General features: G+C 34.7%; 1 protein-coding gene across 1 annotated transcript in view; it reads left to right on the forward strand.

Annotated features, from left to right (window-relative positions):
* The window catches only part of LOC144966013 (centrosomal protein of 78 kDa-like), a 142,682-nt gene that overhangs the window by 123,749 nt on the left and 4,567 nt on the right, over window positions 1–14,366 (forward strand). The window contains exons 8-13 of the mRNA XM_078901991.1: window positions 4,106–4,219; window positions 10,536–10,600; window positions 11,394–11,510; window positions 12,025–12,152; window positions 12,824–13,100; window positions 13,727–13,804. Of these exons, the coding sequence (XP_078758117.1) occupies window positions 4,106–4,219; window positions 10,536–10,600; window positions 11,394–11,510; window positions 12,025–12,152; window positions 12,824–13,100; window positions 13,727–13,804 (779 nt within the window). The remainder of the gene's footprint in view (window positions 1–4,105; window positions 4,220–10,535; window positions 10,601–11,393; window positions 11,511–12,024; window positions 12,153–12,823; window positions 13,101–13,726; window positions 13,805–14,366) is intronic.

The raw sequence follows: 14,366 nt of genomic DNA on the forward strand, positions 1-14,366 counted from the left end.
ATGATAATAATAATAATAATGATAATAATAATAATAATAATAATAATAATAATAATAATAATAATAATAATAATAATAATAATAATAATATGATAATAATAATAATGATAACAATATAATAATAATAATAATAATAATAATAATAATAATATAATAATAATAATAATATTATTATTATTATTATTATTTATAATAATAATATAATAATAATAATAATAATAATAATAATAATAATAATAATAATAATAATAATAATAATAATAATAATAATAATAATAATAATAATAATAATAATAATAACAATTTTATTCATCCCAAAAAAGGAAATTTATATATATATACAAATATATATACTATATATATATATATATATATATATATATATATGTGTGTGTGTGTGTGTGTGTGTGTGTGTGTGTGTGTTAAAATATAGACCCTCTAGATTTAAATTAATTATGTGTTTACAAGATCTTCAATTGGCGACATACTACAGTATAAATTTACACAGGTAATAGGATATGTAAAATGAATAAATAAATATATAAATAATCAAATAAATAATGTAAAAATACACAACTAAGAGTGGCGCGCAATGTAAAATTAAGAAAAAGCAAAATAAAGTTGTTCAGTATTTTTGTTCATTTCTGACGTGTCTCCGTCCTTTTTTCTTTTTTTTAATAGGGAGGGAGTGTATTTTTGATTTTCATTTATCTTTTTATTCTTTATTTTTTTTCATCGTGAATTTTGCGAAGCCGTGAACTGAAGAATAAAACGTAAGCCTTTCCGAGCGGCATCGAATAATGTCGTGGCCAAGGCATTCCATGAAGGAATAAAGATAACCCGTCAAACAAACGCCAATAGGATTAATTCTCGTCACAGGGATGCCCCTTTTTTTTTCCCCCGGCCAAATCCGTAAAACCGGCTTTTTTAAAAAACTCTTCCGGTTGACCTCGGTCGGTATTGGTGAGCTGAATTTTTAAAGATGAAGGTAATGGTTATTTTACGTCAACAGGTAAGAAGGGGAAGCTAGGTGGACATGCCTCCTGTTCTATGATTTAACTATGATACCGTTTGGTGAAGAGAAGCTTTGCACGAAATGGTTTCACAAAATTTCTGATTTTTTTAATTTTAATTTTAGCAAAGAGCGCCGCTGTCGTATTTCTAAAATGAGCAAATTGGGTTGCGGGGGGGGGGGGGGGGGGGGGGGGTGTGTGATAATCTTACCCAAGGAAAAAATAGCGAGGTGGCCTAGTGATTGAGGCATTGCAGTGTGACCCGGAAGGTTCCTGGTTCGTACCTCCGCTTCAGGACTTTAGAAGATACTTAAACAATCTTATCTGAGTTTCAGAAACGAACAAAACACATAGAAAGAATCTTTACAGACTTGAAATCCTTCTCTTAATGGGAGAAGGGCTTTAGTTCGAAATGTTCCTTGTTAAAGTGTTTTGTTCTTTCCTGAAATTGTTACATTCATTTTTGTTCGGTATCGACTTCATTTGCTGTTTTTTTCCCCCAAGCCTTCAAATTAAATTTTATTTATTCATCAACTTGCTATTTATTTATTTATATATATATATATATATATATATATATATATATATATATATATATATATATAATATATATATATATATATATATATATATATGTATATATATATATATATATATATATATATATATATATATATTTACATTGTAATTTATTTATGTATTTATTTATGCATTTATTTATGCACTCATGCATTTATTTATTTTTATGCATTTATTTGTTTATGCATTTCTTGTTTTATTTATGCATGCATTTATGTGTGTATTTATTATATTATTTATTTTTCTTCCCCTTGCTTGTGTGATTTGAATTAAGTGCAGATTGTGCTGTTGTCATGATTTTTATTTATTTTGATCGATGATTTATTGAGATGTGAATGTTTAACCGTTTTAAGGCGAGACTGAATCTCTTTTACATCATATTAGCTCCCGTAATTCACAATAGTAATAGTTTAATTTTGGTAACTCCAGGATCAGTTGTTTCCATCATGACAGAAGTGATAGTATGGCGAATTGTGATGCGATGCTCCTAATTTTTATTGTCCTCCAATATGAAAACGGTCCGTGATGTCTGAAAAGAAAAAGTAAATAAGATAAGTCCTTTTAGGGGACCCAATGTTAATCGCGGTTTCTTTAGATTTAATCGGGCACTGACAATAATTGTTCGCTACCATTTAGATAGGATGTTGGTCAACTGTAAAGTAGTTTCCGCCAGTCCTAAGAGAGCCAGCTACCCAGTTACTCTTGTGTAGACAGGGGAAGAGGCTTCAGAGAAAACCTTGTCTGCGCCCTGGAGTTATGTCGGTCCCCTTTTTTCCTGAGGAGGTTGTAGTCGAAATCCTACCCGTAGAATGTGATGTCGGGTGTTGTGAGGTTGAAATTGAACCCCGCGTGTAAAGTGTTAAAACCGGAAAGATTAAAAACGCGTTGATTGGCGGATTAAATAACCCATTGGAAATAGGATCGTCTCGTTCTGTGAAAATATAATCACGAGAATCTCGTGTGATGATTGGCTGGCTGGTGATTGTTGTGGTGGTGTTGGGGGATGGAAGATGTTTTGATGGAATGGTTGTGGTCATCATGGTGGTAGTGCTGGTGGTGGCAATAGGAATATTGCCGTAACCCATCAACAAAACTCTTTTTTTTTTAATTTAGCCATAAAATATTAATGTTTCGAATATATTGATAGATTGAATGACCCCTGAACTTGTCAGATGGGCGTAAATCCGAGATCCTAAAATAGTTTAAAAGACTTAATTGACAATTCGAGGATTATCTTGATCTACGGGGTTAAAATAAAGGTGTTATTTTTTTTTCTTTTTCTTTTTAAAAACAAAATGAGAAAAAGGGTCTTCAGGAGAGTTTTTGGTTGTTAAAGGGGTGATTGCAGTCTTAATGGTGGTTAATCATTATGATTATGATGATGAGGTAATGCTGCTACTGCTGCTGCTACTGCTGATGATGATTATGATGATGATGTTGGTGGTGATGAAGAAGAAGAAGACGATGGGGTGATGATGGTTATAGTGATGGTTTTGATTATAGTGATGTTGATAAATGCTATATATTAACAGTGGTGACGGCAATCCTCTTTACAACACCAATCGTAGTTGGAAATTGTATAGCGTTGATAGCGTCGAAGATTTACGAGTACCGAGTGAATCGAATATCCCCAAATACCAGCGAGTTGATTGATCAGAATTGTGACAGCCGCCCAGCCTTATTGGTTTCCATCTCCTGTTTGAATTCCGAGACTGGGAGGATTCTCGAGGTGCTTATCGGGGGCGGTTCTCCCATTGAAATGTGACCTGGGCGTCTATCTCCTTGATAAACAGATCTCGGATGATTTATGTTCCTTGCATTGACTAGGGAATTGGGAGAAAGACGAATCGCCCCAATATTTATCCTTTCAAATAACTTTCTTCCATCCTTTCCCCATCCTTCAATTCTCTCTGGCTGTCATCAATATTATTGTTGCGTGTAAATAAGAGATTTTAAATTTGTTTTTTATTTGTTCTTTCACCACTGTCGTCATCATCAACCTCATCATCATCATCATCATCATCATCATCATCATCATCATCATCATCATCATCATTACTATTATTGTTTTTATAATTAAAACAAAAGCTGCAATTATAATTACTTTTCCTACTATTGCTAGCTGATGAAGCGCACATTGCCACCATCACTGCGACTTCTATCACTACTACTACTACTTTCATATCCCAACATCAACACTACCACTGCTTCTGCTACTTCTGTTTATACAAATTCGACATTATTCCAGTATTACTGTTGCATTTCACTTCTACTACTATCATTATTATCATCATCGTCATCGTAATCATTGTCGTCATCATTATCATCATCTTCATTATAATTATCACTATATAGCATAATTACTATCATCATTATAATACCACCATCATCATAAATCATCATCATCATCATCATCATCATCATCATCATCATCATCATCATCATCATCATAATTAAACATATGTATTCATTCGACATCCTTCCCTTTCTCTCTCTATCTCTCTCATCTTCAGCGCTTGATCTACAAGGATGTGGCATCTCCACGTCAGGAGCTCGAAGCTTTTTGGACGTCCTCAAGTACAACACAACACTGGTCGTATTGGACCTCAGGAGGAACCCACTAGTTGGTGAGTGTCCAATTTAAACTCTTCTCTATCCAAGCGACATGTCCTCGCATCAAAAATCCGGAATAATTCATTACGAGACCTAAGAGAAATGACAAACCACGAACGGCTCAAAGGAAGACTAAAAACATTTATTTTCACTATCTAATAAGCTTCAACAGTCGTGACGTCACTTCCCTCCTCATGACGCATAGTAACTTAGTAACTGGTTCTAAATTATATATCGGAACAGTGGCGGACGCCCTTATGAAATACTTCGCCGACGAGCATAAAAGTGTATCCAGAGGAGTAAAACATTATAAATCTGATCATGTTTTGATTTTTATACATTCTGATCACAAGACATGTGAAAAACTTCTAGCCAGCATGAAGATTTTCATTGTTGAGCTTTTTACGTCTTCCAAAATAAGGACTCATTTAACTTGATAAGAGGAAAATCTACCCTGAAATGAATCTGATTAAGCTATTTAAATAAGACAAAATAGAAAGTATTTTAAAGTAAGTGGAAGCTTGCGTAAAGAACATAAATATATACCTACCTACCTACTACTGCAACCATTACTATATATATATATATATATATATATATATATATATTGAAATATTTGGTTCTAAACCAATTCAAAATACTGTTCATAAATATAGTTTAAATACTCGTACAATGACCAGGACGTATCAAAATAAAGAGCAAGGATTATTCTTTTTTACACATGATGGTTTTTAAGTTGACAAGAGATGCCTTAGTCCAAGGCCTTCTATATAGCTATATAGAAGGCCTTACTTAGTCTAAATCTTGTCGGTCAGTTTCTTGTCCTAATTTATAACTGTACATTTCCAAATATCTTTTGTTTATTTCCCCTCCTCGTGCGCCCCCCCCCCCCCCCCCCCCCCCCCCCCCCCCCCCCCCAACCACAAAATAAGTGTTTGAATTTAGATTTATTAATATTTGAATTTTATTAATTATTTATAGCAGTCATTAGAAATTAACGTTTGTTTAACATATAGCGTAGCATGTCATTATAAGGAGTTGCTTAAGTCAACGGCCTTTAAATGATCTGTGGAAAAAAAGGAGAAAGGTTCAGGTTTTAAATTCCCAGATATGAACATAACTATGACATTTACATCATAAGCAATCAAAAATATATCAATTAAAAACGTATTCGTCAAATTCCTATTTCAAGTGATTGGTGGTTGCAGTTTTGAAATGATTTAGATATACTTTTGGAACTTTCTTTGAAAATCAATCCAACGCTGTGACACGCTAATAGCATTGTGAATCCTAGGAATCCCTTGATATGAAGACATTAAAAATGTTATGATAAAAATGTGCTTTGTAAAAAGTGTAAGATCGTTTTAAAAAATTGTTGGAAAAAAAAAGGAAATTGCCCGATCTTTGAGTTGCGTTGCTTTGCATATCGGGGTTGGCATGACATACCAAGGTCTACTTTTGTTGTAGTGGTAAGTTATTGATGAGGCGTGGGAATATTGCTGTCACTCGGGTGTGAGCGGCAGCTGTGTTGGTGATGCCGTTATTGGATCCACCGTACTCTGACAAAGCAATTTGTTTTTTTCATCTTTGTCAGAAAACATAAATACCAATCGATTAAAATGGCCCTCCACTTACCAACAAAACGTCTCGAACCTGAAACTTCTCGAGGACTGTTTTATTTTTAAACGTTTTTGGCATGTTGATTGAGTGTCTTTTAATCGGTTTGATTTTCCAAGAGTTTATTGACCACAATTTATTGTTTAATGTGTTTTGTCAACGCTGGGATTCTGCTTTCGCTGTAGTAGTTGGTGGTAATAGTGGTAGATAGTGAATTGCTTTTGGGCTCGGGTCATACCAATTGTAATTGCATACCTACTGCACGTGTTGCATTCATTGAGAGTATGCTGTTGTTGTGATAAATAAATTACCTCTGCAGTTAGTTGTGCCCAGTCTTTGTTTTTATTTTTTCTGCAGTGCATTCAGTGGGTTTTTTTTTTTCGTCCATGCTAATACATGCAGGCTTTGCGAATGAATCGATGAAGCCAAACGTTTAACAGTTTTTAACTGTTGTACTCAAGATGGTGTAAAGTTATGTTGTATTGTCCTTGTCCGAAAATGGCATCGTCTAAGTGTTTTACAGGATGTATGTTGATGCACACTTATCAATCATCATGAAATTAAATAGTTGTTTAGAACAATGATTGGGAACTGAGTCTCTAAGATCTGACGGAAAGTACATTGCAATAGACTAGCGTCCTATACAAAGGATAAAAAGCAATTGCTATTGTCCGTTTCATGCTATAGAAACAGGGATAAACTCTGGCTTCAAAAGGACTACATTTTTTTCGTGCATAGAATTTACCGTGAATCGGCGCTATAAAAATGCTATTTTCTTTTCTTCCTCTGCTCATCTGTCTTCTATTATTCGTTTCTTTCTTTCTTCTTCCTTATTTTTTTTTTTTTTTTTACATTTTATTTTCATACGCTGTTACTGTTAGAAATTAACAATTATCACCGAATATTTATTTATGGAATTTCAAAGCTCGATTATTGATGAAGCGTGGATTTGCGTATAAGTAGTTACTTGGTTTAAACCCGTCATGAAACAAAGTTTATTCACATATTCCTCCCGATAGCTCATTCGGTAGAGCACTCGAATCACAAGCAAATGGACTGATATCGATCTTGGGTCGAGAATTTTTTTTCCTGTTCACCGAGTATGATTGGATGGCTGGATTTGTTAGATCTGGCCGAATGTACTTAGTTTCTTATGACATAAATTGGGCAAGAAGATTGTCATGATTCTTCTCAGAAATTCGATCTGGGACACTTCTGTAGAAGACCAACGAACCCGAAATTGCGTGATCGATGGGACCGGTATGTTTCACTCTTTAGGTTTGTTCGTAATAGTTGGAGAATGGTATTGAATTCGAGCAGAGTCTCACGTCATACAGATTTAAACACTCCCTGACGAATTATATGAATCTATTATTAAATCATTAAGCTCTTCAGACCAAACTTTAGAGGTAATTAGGGCTAGCATTTGGTAATTCATTACAGACTACTTTGACTGAAGGGAGTTGCTTTGCGCATGTTTGAGACGCCATAATATTTAACCACAGCGACCACGCCCCTACGATGTATGTAAAATGCTATTGTTGGGATGAACTGAACTGCTTATTTTGTTTTATATATTATATTATTTTGGCCACAATAAAGTACAGGACAACGATTGTGTTTACTAGACAACAGTAACATGTCAACATGTTATGTCATGGTCGATCCACGTTATAAATGTATTAGATAACACGGTATTTGGCCTTCGCAACACCATTCACAATACTTTGGTCACAAATTAATATTATATTAATCGGTTCTTCACTTTTTTGTTACATCTCAGCAGTCCCTCAAATCCACAAGGCGTTTGAGTTAACCCGTCACGGAGTCCGCCATAAAAGTCACGTTGCAAAGCATAGAATGCAATATGTAGTTTCAAATGGTTTAAACGCTTGGGCACCCTTGTTCTGATCAAATTGCACACAGAAAGTTATGGTTGAGAATAAAATAAACAAAGACAACCATACCCTTTTTCGATATCCAACTTATACATCTTAATGATCTTCCGCGTTTTTTCAATAGGTCAAATGGAAGCGTTGTTGTTGGTTGGTAGTATTCATGCGGCCCTGGGGATTTGGAGGTTTATGCCTATATATGCATATTTGTGTGGGAGTGTATTATTTGTGTGAGTTTGTGTGTGTGTGTGTGTGTTTGTGTACTTGTGTGTATGTATTGCAGTGTGTGTTTAAATGCAATAATTTATACATTGTGTTTGTGTGTGTGTATGTGTGTCTGTTTGTGGGTATATGTCTATTTATTGGGTGTTGATGTTGGTGTTGGAGTGCTGTATATGGTATCTGAAACAATTCAATGGCCATACATGGTTTCCAATAATGTCCACCGACGCCCTAGGCTTGTGTGTAGTGATTCGATTAGGGTTATTGAATTAGACTCCGACTGGCCGCCAGGGAGTTCAAATTATCGCCCCTTCGCTATCATGTCCGACACATGCGAGAATTTTATTGCTCTAGTCTAGGTCACAAATTCAATCATCTTTGGTGGCTTCAAAATATCTACTGATTTAATGGGGGTCGACGTAAAATATGCTTCCCATTTTATTATTATTATTATTATTATTATTATTATTATTATTATTATTATTATTATTATTATTATTATTATTATTATTATTATTATTATTGTTATTATTATTATTATTGTTATTATTATTATTATTATTATTATTATTATTATTATTATTATTGTTATTATTATTATAATAATAATTATTATTATTATTATTATTGTTATTATTATTAGTGGTGGTGGTGGTGGTGTTATTGTTGTTGTCGGCATTATTATTATTATTATCATTATCATCATCATCATTATTATTATGATGATTATTATTATTATTATTATTATTATTATTATTATTATTATTATTATTATTATTATTATTATTATTATTATTATTATTATTATTATTATTACACTGTATTATCGTCATCATTATCCAAATTTAGATGCTCCATTTGACGAAAACTATTCCCTGCTTTTAGATATTTTTCACGAGCTGAAGACACCTTCATTCTATGACGTCCCATAAGACATCAATAATATAAATCATAAGTAAAATAATAATGATAATAAGATCAGGTTTCAGATAAGCCTCCGAATCATATAGCCATGAGGCGCATTTTTTAAAGATTAAATCTATTGATTTATTTATTTTTATTTATTTATTCGTTGTTAATTGATTAATATATCTATTTATATATTTGCCTAATATTTTAAGTCCATTTCTTATATCATGCATCTCCCATAGTGGGCGGGGAGGTACTTGCTGTGTCTTCTATCCCCCTGTATCTGTTTTCCAATTGCTTTCTGTCTTTGTCTTGGAATGAGATAACTTAGTTTTGTCCTGGCCCTGGCCGGAGTCCTTAGCTGGGAGGGAAATAGTTGAATGAATGGTTATAGTTTTGTGAGATTATATTTTTTCCTTGTAAATCATCTCTTTGCTCTGTACTATTTTTTAAAACATATGATTTGTATACATTTGAGTGTGTTCCTCTAAGTGGGATCTTGTGCTGGTGTCTGTGTGAGCCTTTTGGGTATTCCAAACTAAGTACACCGATAGTGGGATCTTTGAATCTACATCTGTTCCCTATTTGAACCATTCCCCTTTGTCTTACTTTTTCCTCAAGTCCTTTTAATTGTACATCTAGAATCTTTGCACTATCCAATTTTCTTCCGCTTATATGACCTAAATGTGTTGCAAACGCCGTAAAACCCAAACAAAACAAACTTAATATCATGCATCCATTGTCTAATAATTTCTTTTTATTTCTTCTTAGCATTTTAGAGTATTACATTGCTGCCAATTTTCCTGGTAAAAAAGGGGGGTCCCGACTTGGCAATTTAGAAAGAATAATAAAGAAAAAAATTAAGTGGACTGTATATATAAAGGCGGGGGGGGGGGGGGGGGGGGGGAGGGTTATTTGGCCTTTTGCGTTTTGAGCTTGAATTTGTTAGAGTGTCTGCACATTGTCATCAGTTCAGATCTTTTGTTTAAGGTGCTATTGTTTCTGTGGTTGTGTAGTAAAATCTCCAGTTTCTCTGTCAGGCATAAATTGCATTTTCTGGCACCGCATCTGTAGGGGCTGCTTTGCTTGACGACCTCCCAGGTTATTGTTGGTGTTTTTTGTGTGTTTATTTGTTCCCAATAGTGCATTGCTAATTTGGTGCATATATATATGTAAATGGCCCTTGCATGTCTCAGAATATGCTTTTTTGACTAGCAAATTAAAAAAGGAACAAAAATCTCTAAATCTAGATTATAATATGTTTTAGTTCAAACATTGGGGTCCCGATAACTCAGTTGATAGAACACTTGCTTCACACACAAAGGGACAAAGATCGATCCCGGGTGCATTCGAGATTTTTTTCTGACCCACCCGTTCACCCAGCAGCGAATGGGGACTGGGTCTGTTAGATCTGGCGGAAAGTACTTTGCGATCGACTAGTGTCCTATCCAAAGGATAGCAAGAAATTGCTATTGTCCGTTTCACGCTATAGAAACCGGGATAAACTCCGGCTCCATGGGTTCTGAAGGACTACTTACTTATGAATTGAAACAAATTGCTGTTTTGGTTCATGACCGTATTGTGTTTTAATGTGTCCTGTTTTAGCCCTTTGAAAAGTTGACCGCTCGGGAATAAGGCTTTAATCTCAACCTGATGTGAATTTTTTTTTGCTTTTTTGTTTATAAAGATCGAGACGTACTTCACTCCCTTATGGAACAGCTGATGTTGAACAGTAATGGGGATGATGGCGAGGTATGTATTGGCACCTCTTTAAAAGCATATCGCTCTGTGTCTTGTTTTGTTTTGATCTTTTTTTTTTTCTCTCAATAATGGGGAGTGGGGGGAGTTGGATTGTTTGGTGGTTTTATTATTGGGGGGGGGGGGGGGGGGGGGGAGGCGTTGTTTTTACTTTTGTACCAAAGTGGCAATGTTGTTGTCGTCGTCCTCATCCTCCTTATTGTTGTTTTTGATGATGTGATAATTTCTTTTAATTGTTATCATTTTGTTTTGTTTTGTTATTTTGTTTTTCTCTTTTATTATCCGGGTCACAGTGCAATGCCTTAACCCCTCGGCCACTTTGTCCCCCATTCAATAAGTGTAAGATATTGATATCTTTGATTGGCCAGAGAGTTAATTTTTCATTTAGTGTATTGAACAAAATAGCACAGACATGACACACAAACAGGCACATATGAATAACGCATGTGTACTCACACTCATGTAGCATGTATTGTTTACATACAGAATACAGAAACTTGGATAGACCCTAAATGGGGGACAGCGTGGGTCAGCGATACGGTCTTTGCTTCGTACCCGAAAGGTACCGAGTTCGATCACCTGCCGCTGCGCTGTGTGGCCTTGAGCAAGTCACCTCGCCCTAGCTCAGTTTGCGGCGCTGCACTGCGGCTGACGCCTCGGTTATTCCAGTCTTACCTTGGAATAGACCCTAGAGACAAATTTTCCCTATGGGATAAAAAAAGGGGAATTTAATTTTAATTAATTAAAAACTAGTCATAATGTATCAACCTCTTGATATCTTCCTCAGTACAAGTGGATGAAGTCTGAAGATGTTGAGTCCAGTCCCGGGCTCGGTTCCAGGGGAGGAAAGAGAAGAGCTACGAAGATACTCAACTCTAACGTAGGGAAGAAAACCACTATCAAGGTATCCATGGTTCACATTGTATTGTCAACACAAATCCTCCTCTCTTCCTTTTCATTTTCTTCTTACTATCGTATTTTTACCATTTTTTATCATCATCATTCTCATTAATATCAATAATCATCGTTATAAAATCGTCATTATCGACAGGATCACCATCATCATTACACTGTCAGATTCTAACTGAGACTGAATATTCATCGTTGTTTTTAAATTTAATTTATTTATTTTTTTTTTTTTTGTTACATTTTAAGGGGGGGGGGGGGGGGGTTGTGTGTATGTGTGTGTGTGTGTGTGTGTGTGTGTGTGTGTGTGTGTATGTTTGCTTTTGTTATTGCTTTTGGGTGGGTTTGTTGTTTGTTTTTTTGGGGGGGGTTTTTTGTTGATTTTTTTTTTTTTTTTTGGGTTTTTTTTGTTTTGTTTTGTTTTGTTTTTTAATCTTAAAATGCCTCTTTGACCATATGATTTTCACCGAGCTTTTTCTCTCAATCTCAACTGATTTATTTTATGACATCAGATCGTGCCCGGTGGAGTTCGTAGGAAACCCAAAGTAGGTGTTTCCACGCCAACCAGACTGGCCCGGCAAGAAATCCAACCATCTCCTGGCCTGCCTTGGAGGACGGCAGCACGAGCCAACAGATTCAGGTAAGGGTTGAAAAATGGTTGTTGTTGTTTTGTTTTGTTTTGTTTTAAATCATTTGATACAAACAAGAAAAAAATTTTTTTTTTTTTAATTGAGGGGGAGGGGATGTGTATTACTTTGGGAGGGGGAGGGGAGGGGGGTAGGAGTAAATGTGTTTTTGGCTGTTGACAGTAACATATATTTGTAAGGCTTTACCTCACTCAATCCGAGAGATTTTTGCTACTTTTTAAAATTGGAAAAATGTATTTAAAATGAGCATGTACATAGATAGTTTTATTCGACTACCATTAATATGCAAACATTTTAAAAACATTAGCTTTGATACTACGCCTATAATTTGTTTCAGAAAAATGTAATAAATAAGCATGGGGTAAAAGTAACCTGGGTAAACTATGGATATAGTCGGTGTTAGGATTGAGTGAGTTAAAAAAAAAAAAGATATCCAGATAACTGGCAACATGCATAATAAAAATAAAAAGATGAGGACGAGCAAGAAGAATAAGTAAAAAGGAGGAGGAGGAGGGGGAGAAGAAGAAGGAGGAGGAGGAGGAGGAAGAGGGGGAGAAGGAGGAGGAGGGGGAGAAGAAGAAGGAGGAGGAGAAGGAGAAGCTTATATATCTAACTCATGCTCTTATGTTCCTTTCAAAAACAAAACATACAAACAAAAAAACAGAGGACATCCTCCTGATGGCACCAAATATTCAACCAAAGATTCTTCAGACTTTTCCACATCCAATTCCATCCTCGTATCATCGGCGACCAACATCAACAACAGTCGTATCAACGATGCCGATGACGATGATGACGACGATGACACTCTCAATGTTGTGATAGAGAAGGAAAACGCTTCTATGAAAATGAATCGGATTGCAGCTGAAACAGCAGACAAAATAAGGAGACTAGAGGAAAGTCATTTGGCAATGAACTTGGACAATAAAAAAGAAGTTATGGTAATGTGAAAATTGGGATAACAGTAGAATCTTAAGTAGGTGGCTATTGCCAAGTATTATTGACAATCAATTACAATTTTTGTTTTTGTTTTGTATGTTTGGGTTTTTTGTGCGTGCGTGTGTGTGTGTGTGTGTGTGTGTGTGGTGGGGGTGGGGGGTTGTTTTGTTTGCATTATTATTTTTTTGGTTGTTTATTTCATTTGTTAGTTTTATTGGGGTGGGGATGGGGGGGGGGGGGGGGGGGAGAGAGAGAAAGAAGATATCTTTTCTCCTTTTTTTTTTCATTTGAAAAATGTCGCTTTGTCAGACAGATGGATTTTTTTAAATGTATCTATTTATATAAATTTTTTAATTTGTTTGTTTTTGATCACCCAGAGAATTGTTTCAACGACATTCAAGATTATTGCACATCTGCAAAATAATTTGATCTTTGTTTGTTTAATGACACTTGATATTTTCTTGCTATTTCCTCGGGTTTTATTTCACCTTCAATAACAACTTACTTAAACCATTCTAAAAGTATTGAAACTAAATCATTTTTAATGATTTGAGATTTCAGATAGTTGGATAATTTGCATATTTTAAATCTCACCATTATTTTTTTTAAACCAATTTTTATCTAATAGATTGAATTGGAACAAATGAGGAGACAGCTGAGGGAGGAGAGGCTGGCCCGAGCCCGAGCTGACCAGAAAGTGGTAGCAGTGAGTTATGAAGGACAATAATATTTTATTCTTTTATTATTTTTTTCTGTTTTACATCTGCTATATTTCATACCAAAGAATTTTTATATTTATTTTACGGAATTCAGTTTTTTTGAGGATTGGGGGGGGGGGGGGGGGGGTTTAATGTTTTTCTTTTCTTTTTTGGGTTTTTTTTGGTATAAAATAACTCACAATAAAAATGTCAGTTGCAGGAAGTAATATATATAAAAATGGTATTGTATTTTTGTTAATATGGAAAAATACAGGTAGCAGTTTGTATGATGGTGATATATATTTTTTTTAATGAAGATAAACATATGTATATTATATGGCAGTTTGTTCACAATACGCTTCACCACAATGTCCCATTGAACTTGCTTTTTTTTTTTCCTTTTTTTTTTAAAACTTCTCTCACTGCTGAGAACTATCAATTTTTATCGCCATTTTTCTCAGCTTACGGGTTTTGTAGGTTGCCAGACATTCAGACATTCATGAAAAAGTAATTTATTGAGATAATACACATCTGTAAAAATTGCCCTTAAGAACAGAAATAACACCTTCA

Source organism: Berghia stephanieae, chromosome 2 (assembly GCF_034508935.2).
Source record: "Berghia stephanieae isolate SIO BIC M18660-M18661 chromosome 2, UCSD_Bste_1.3, whole genome shotgun sequence".
Lineage (NCBI taxonomy): Eukaryota > Metazoa > Mollusca > Gastropoda > Nudibranchia > Aeolidiidae > Berghia > Berghia stephanieae.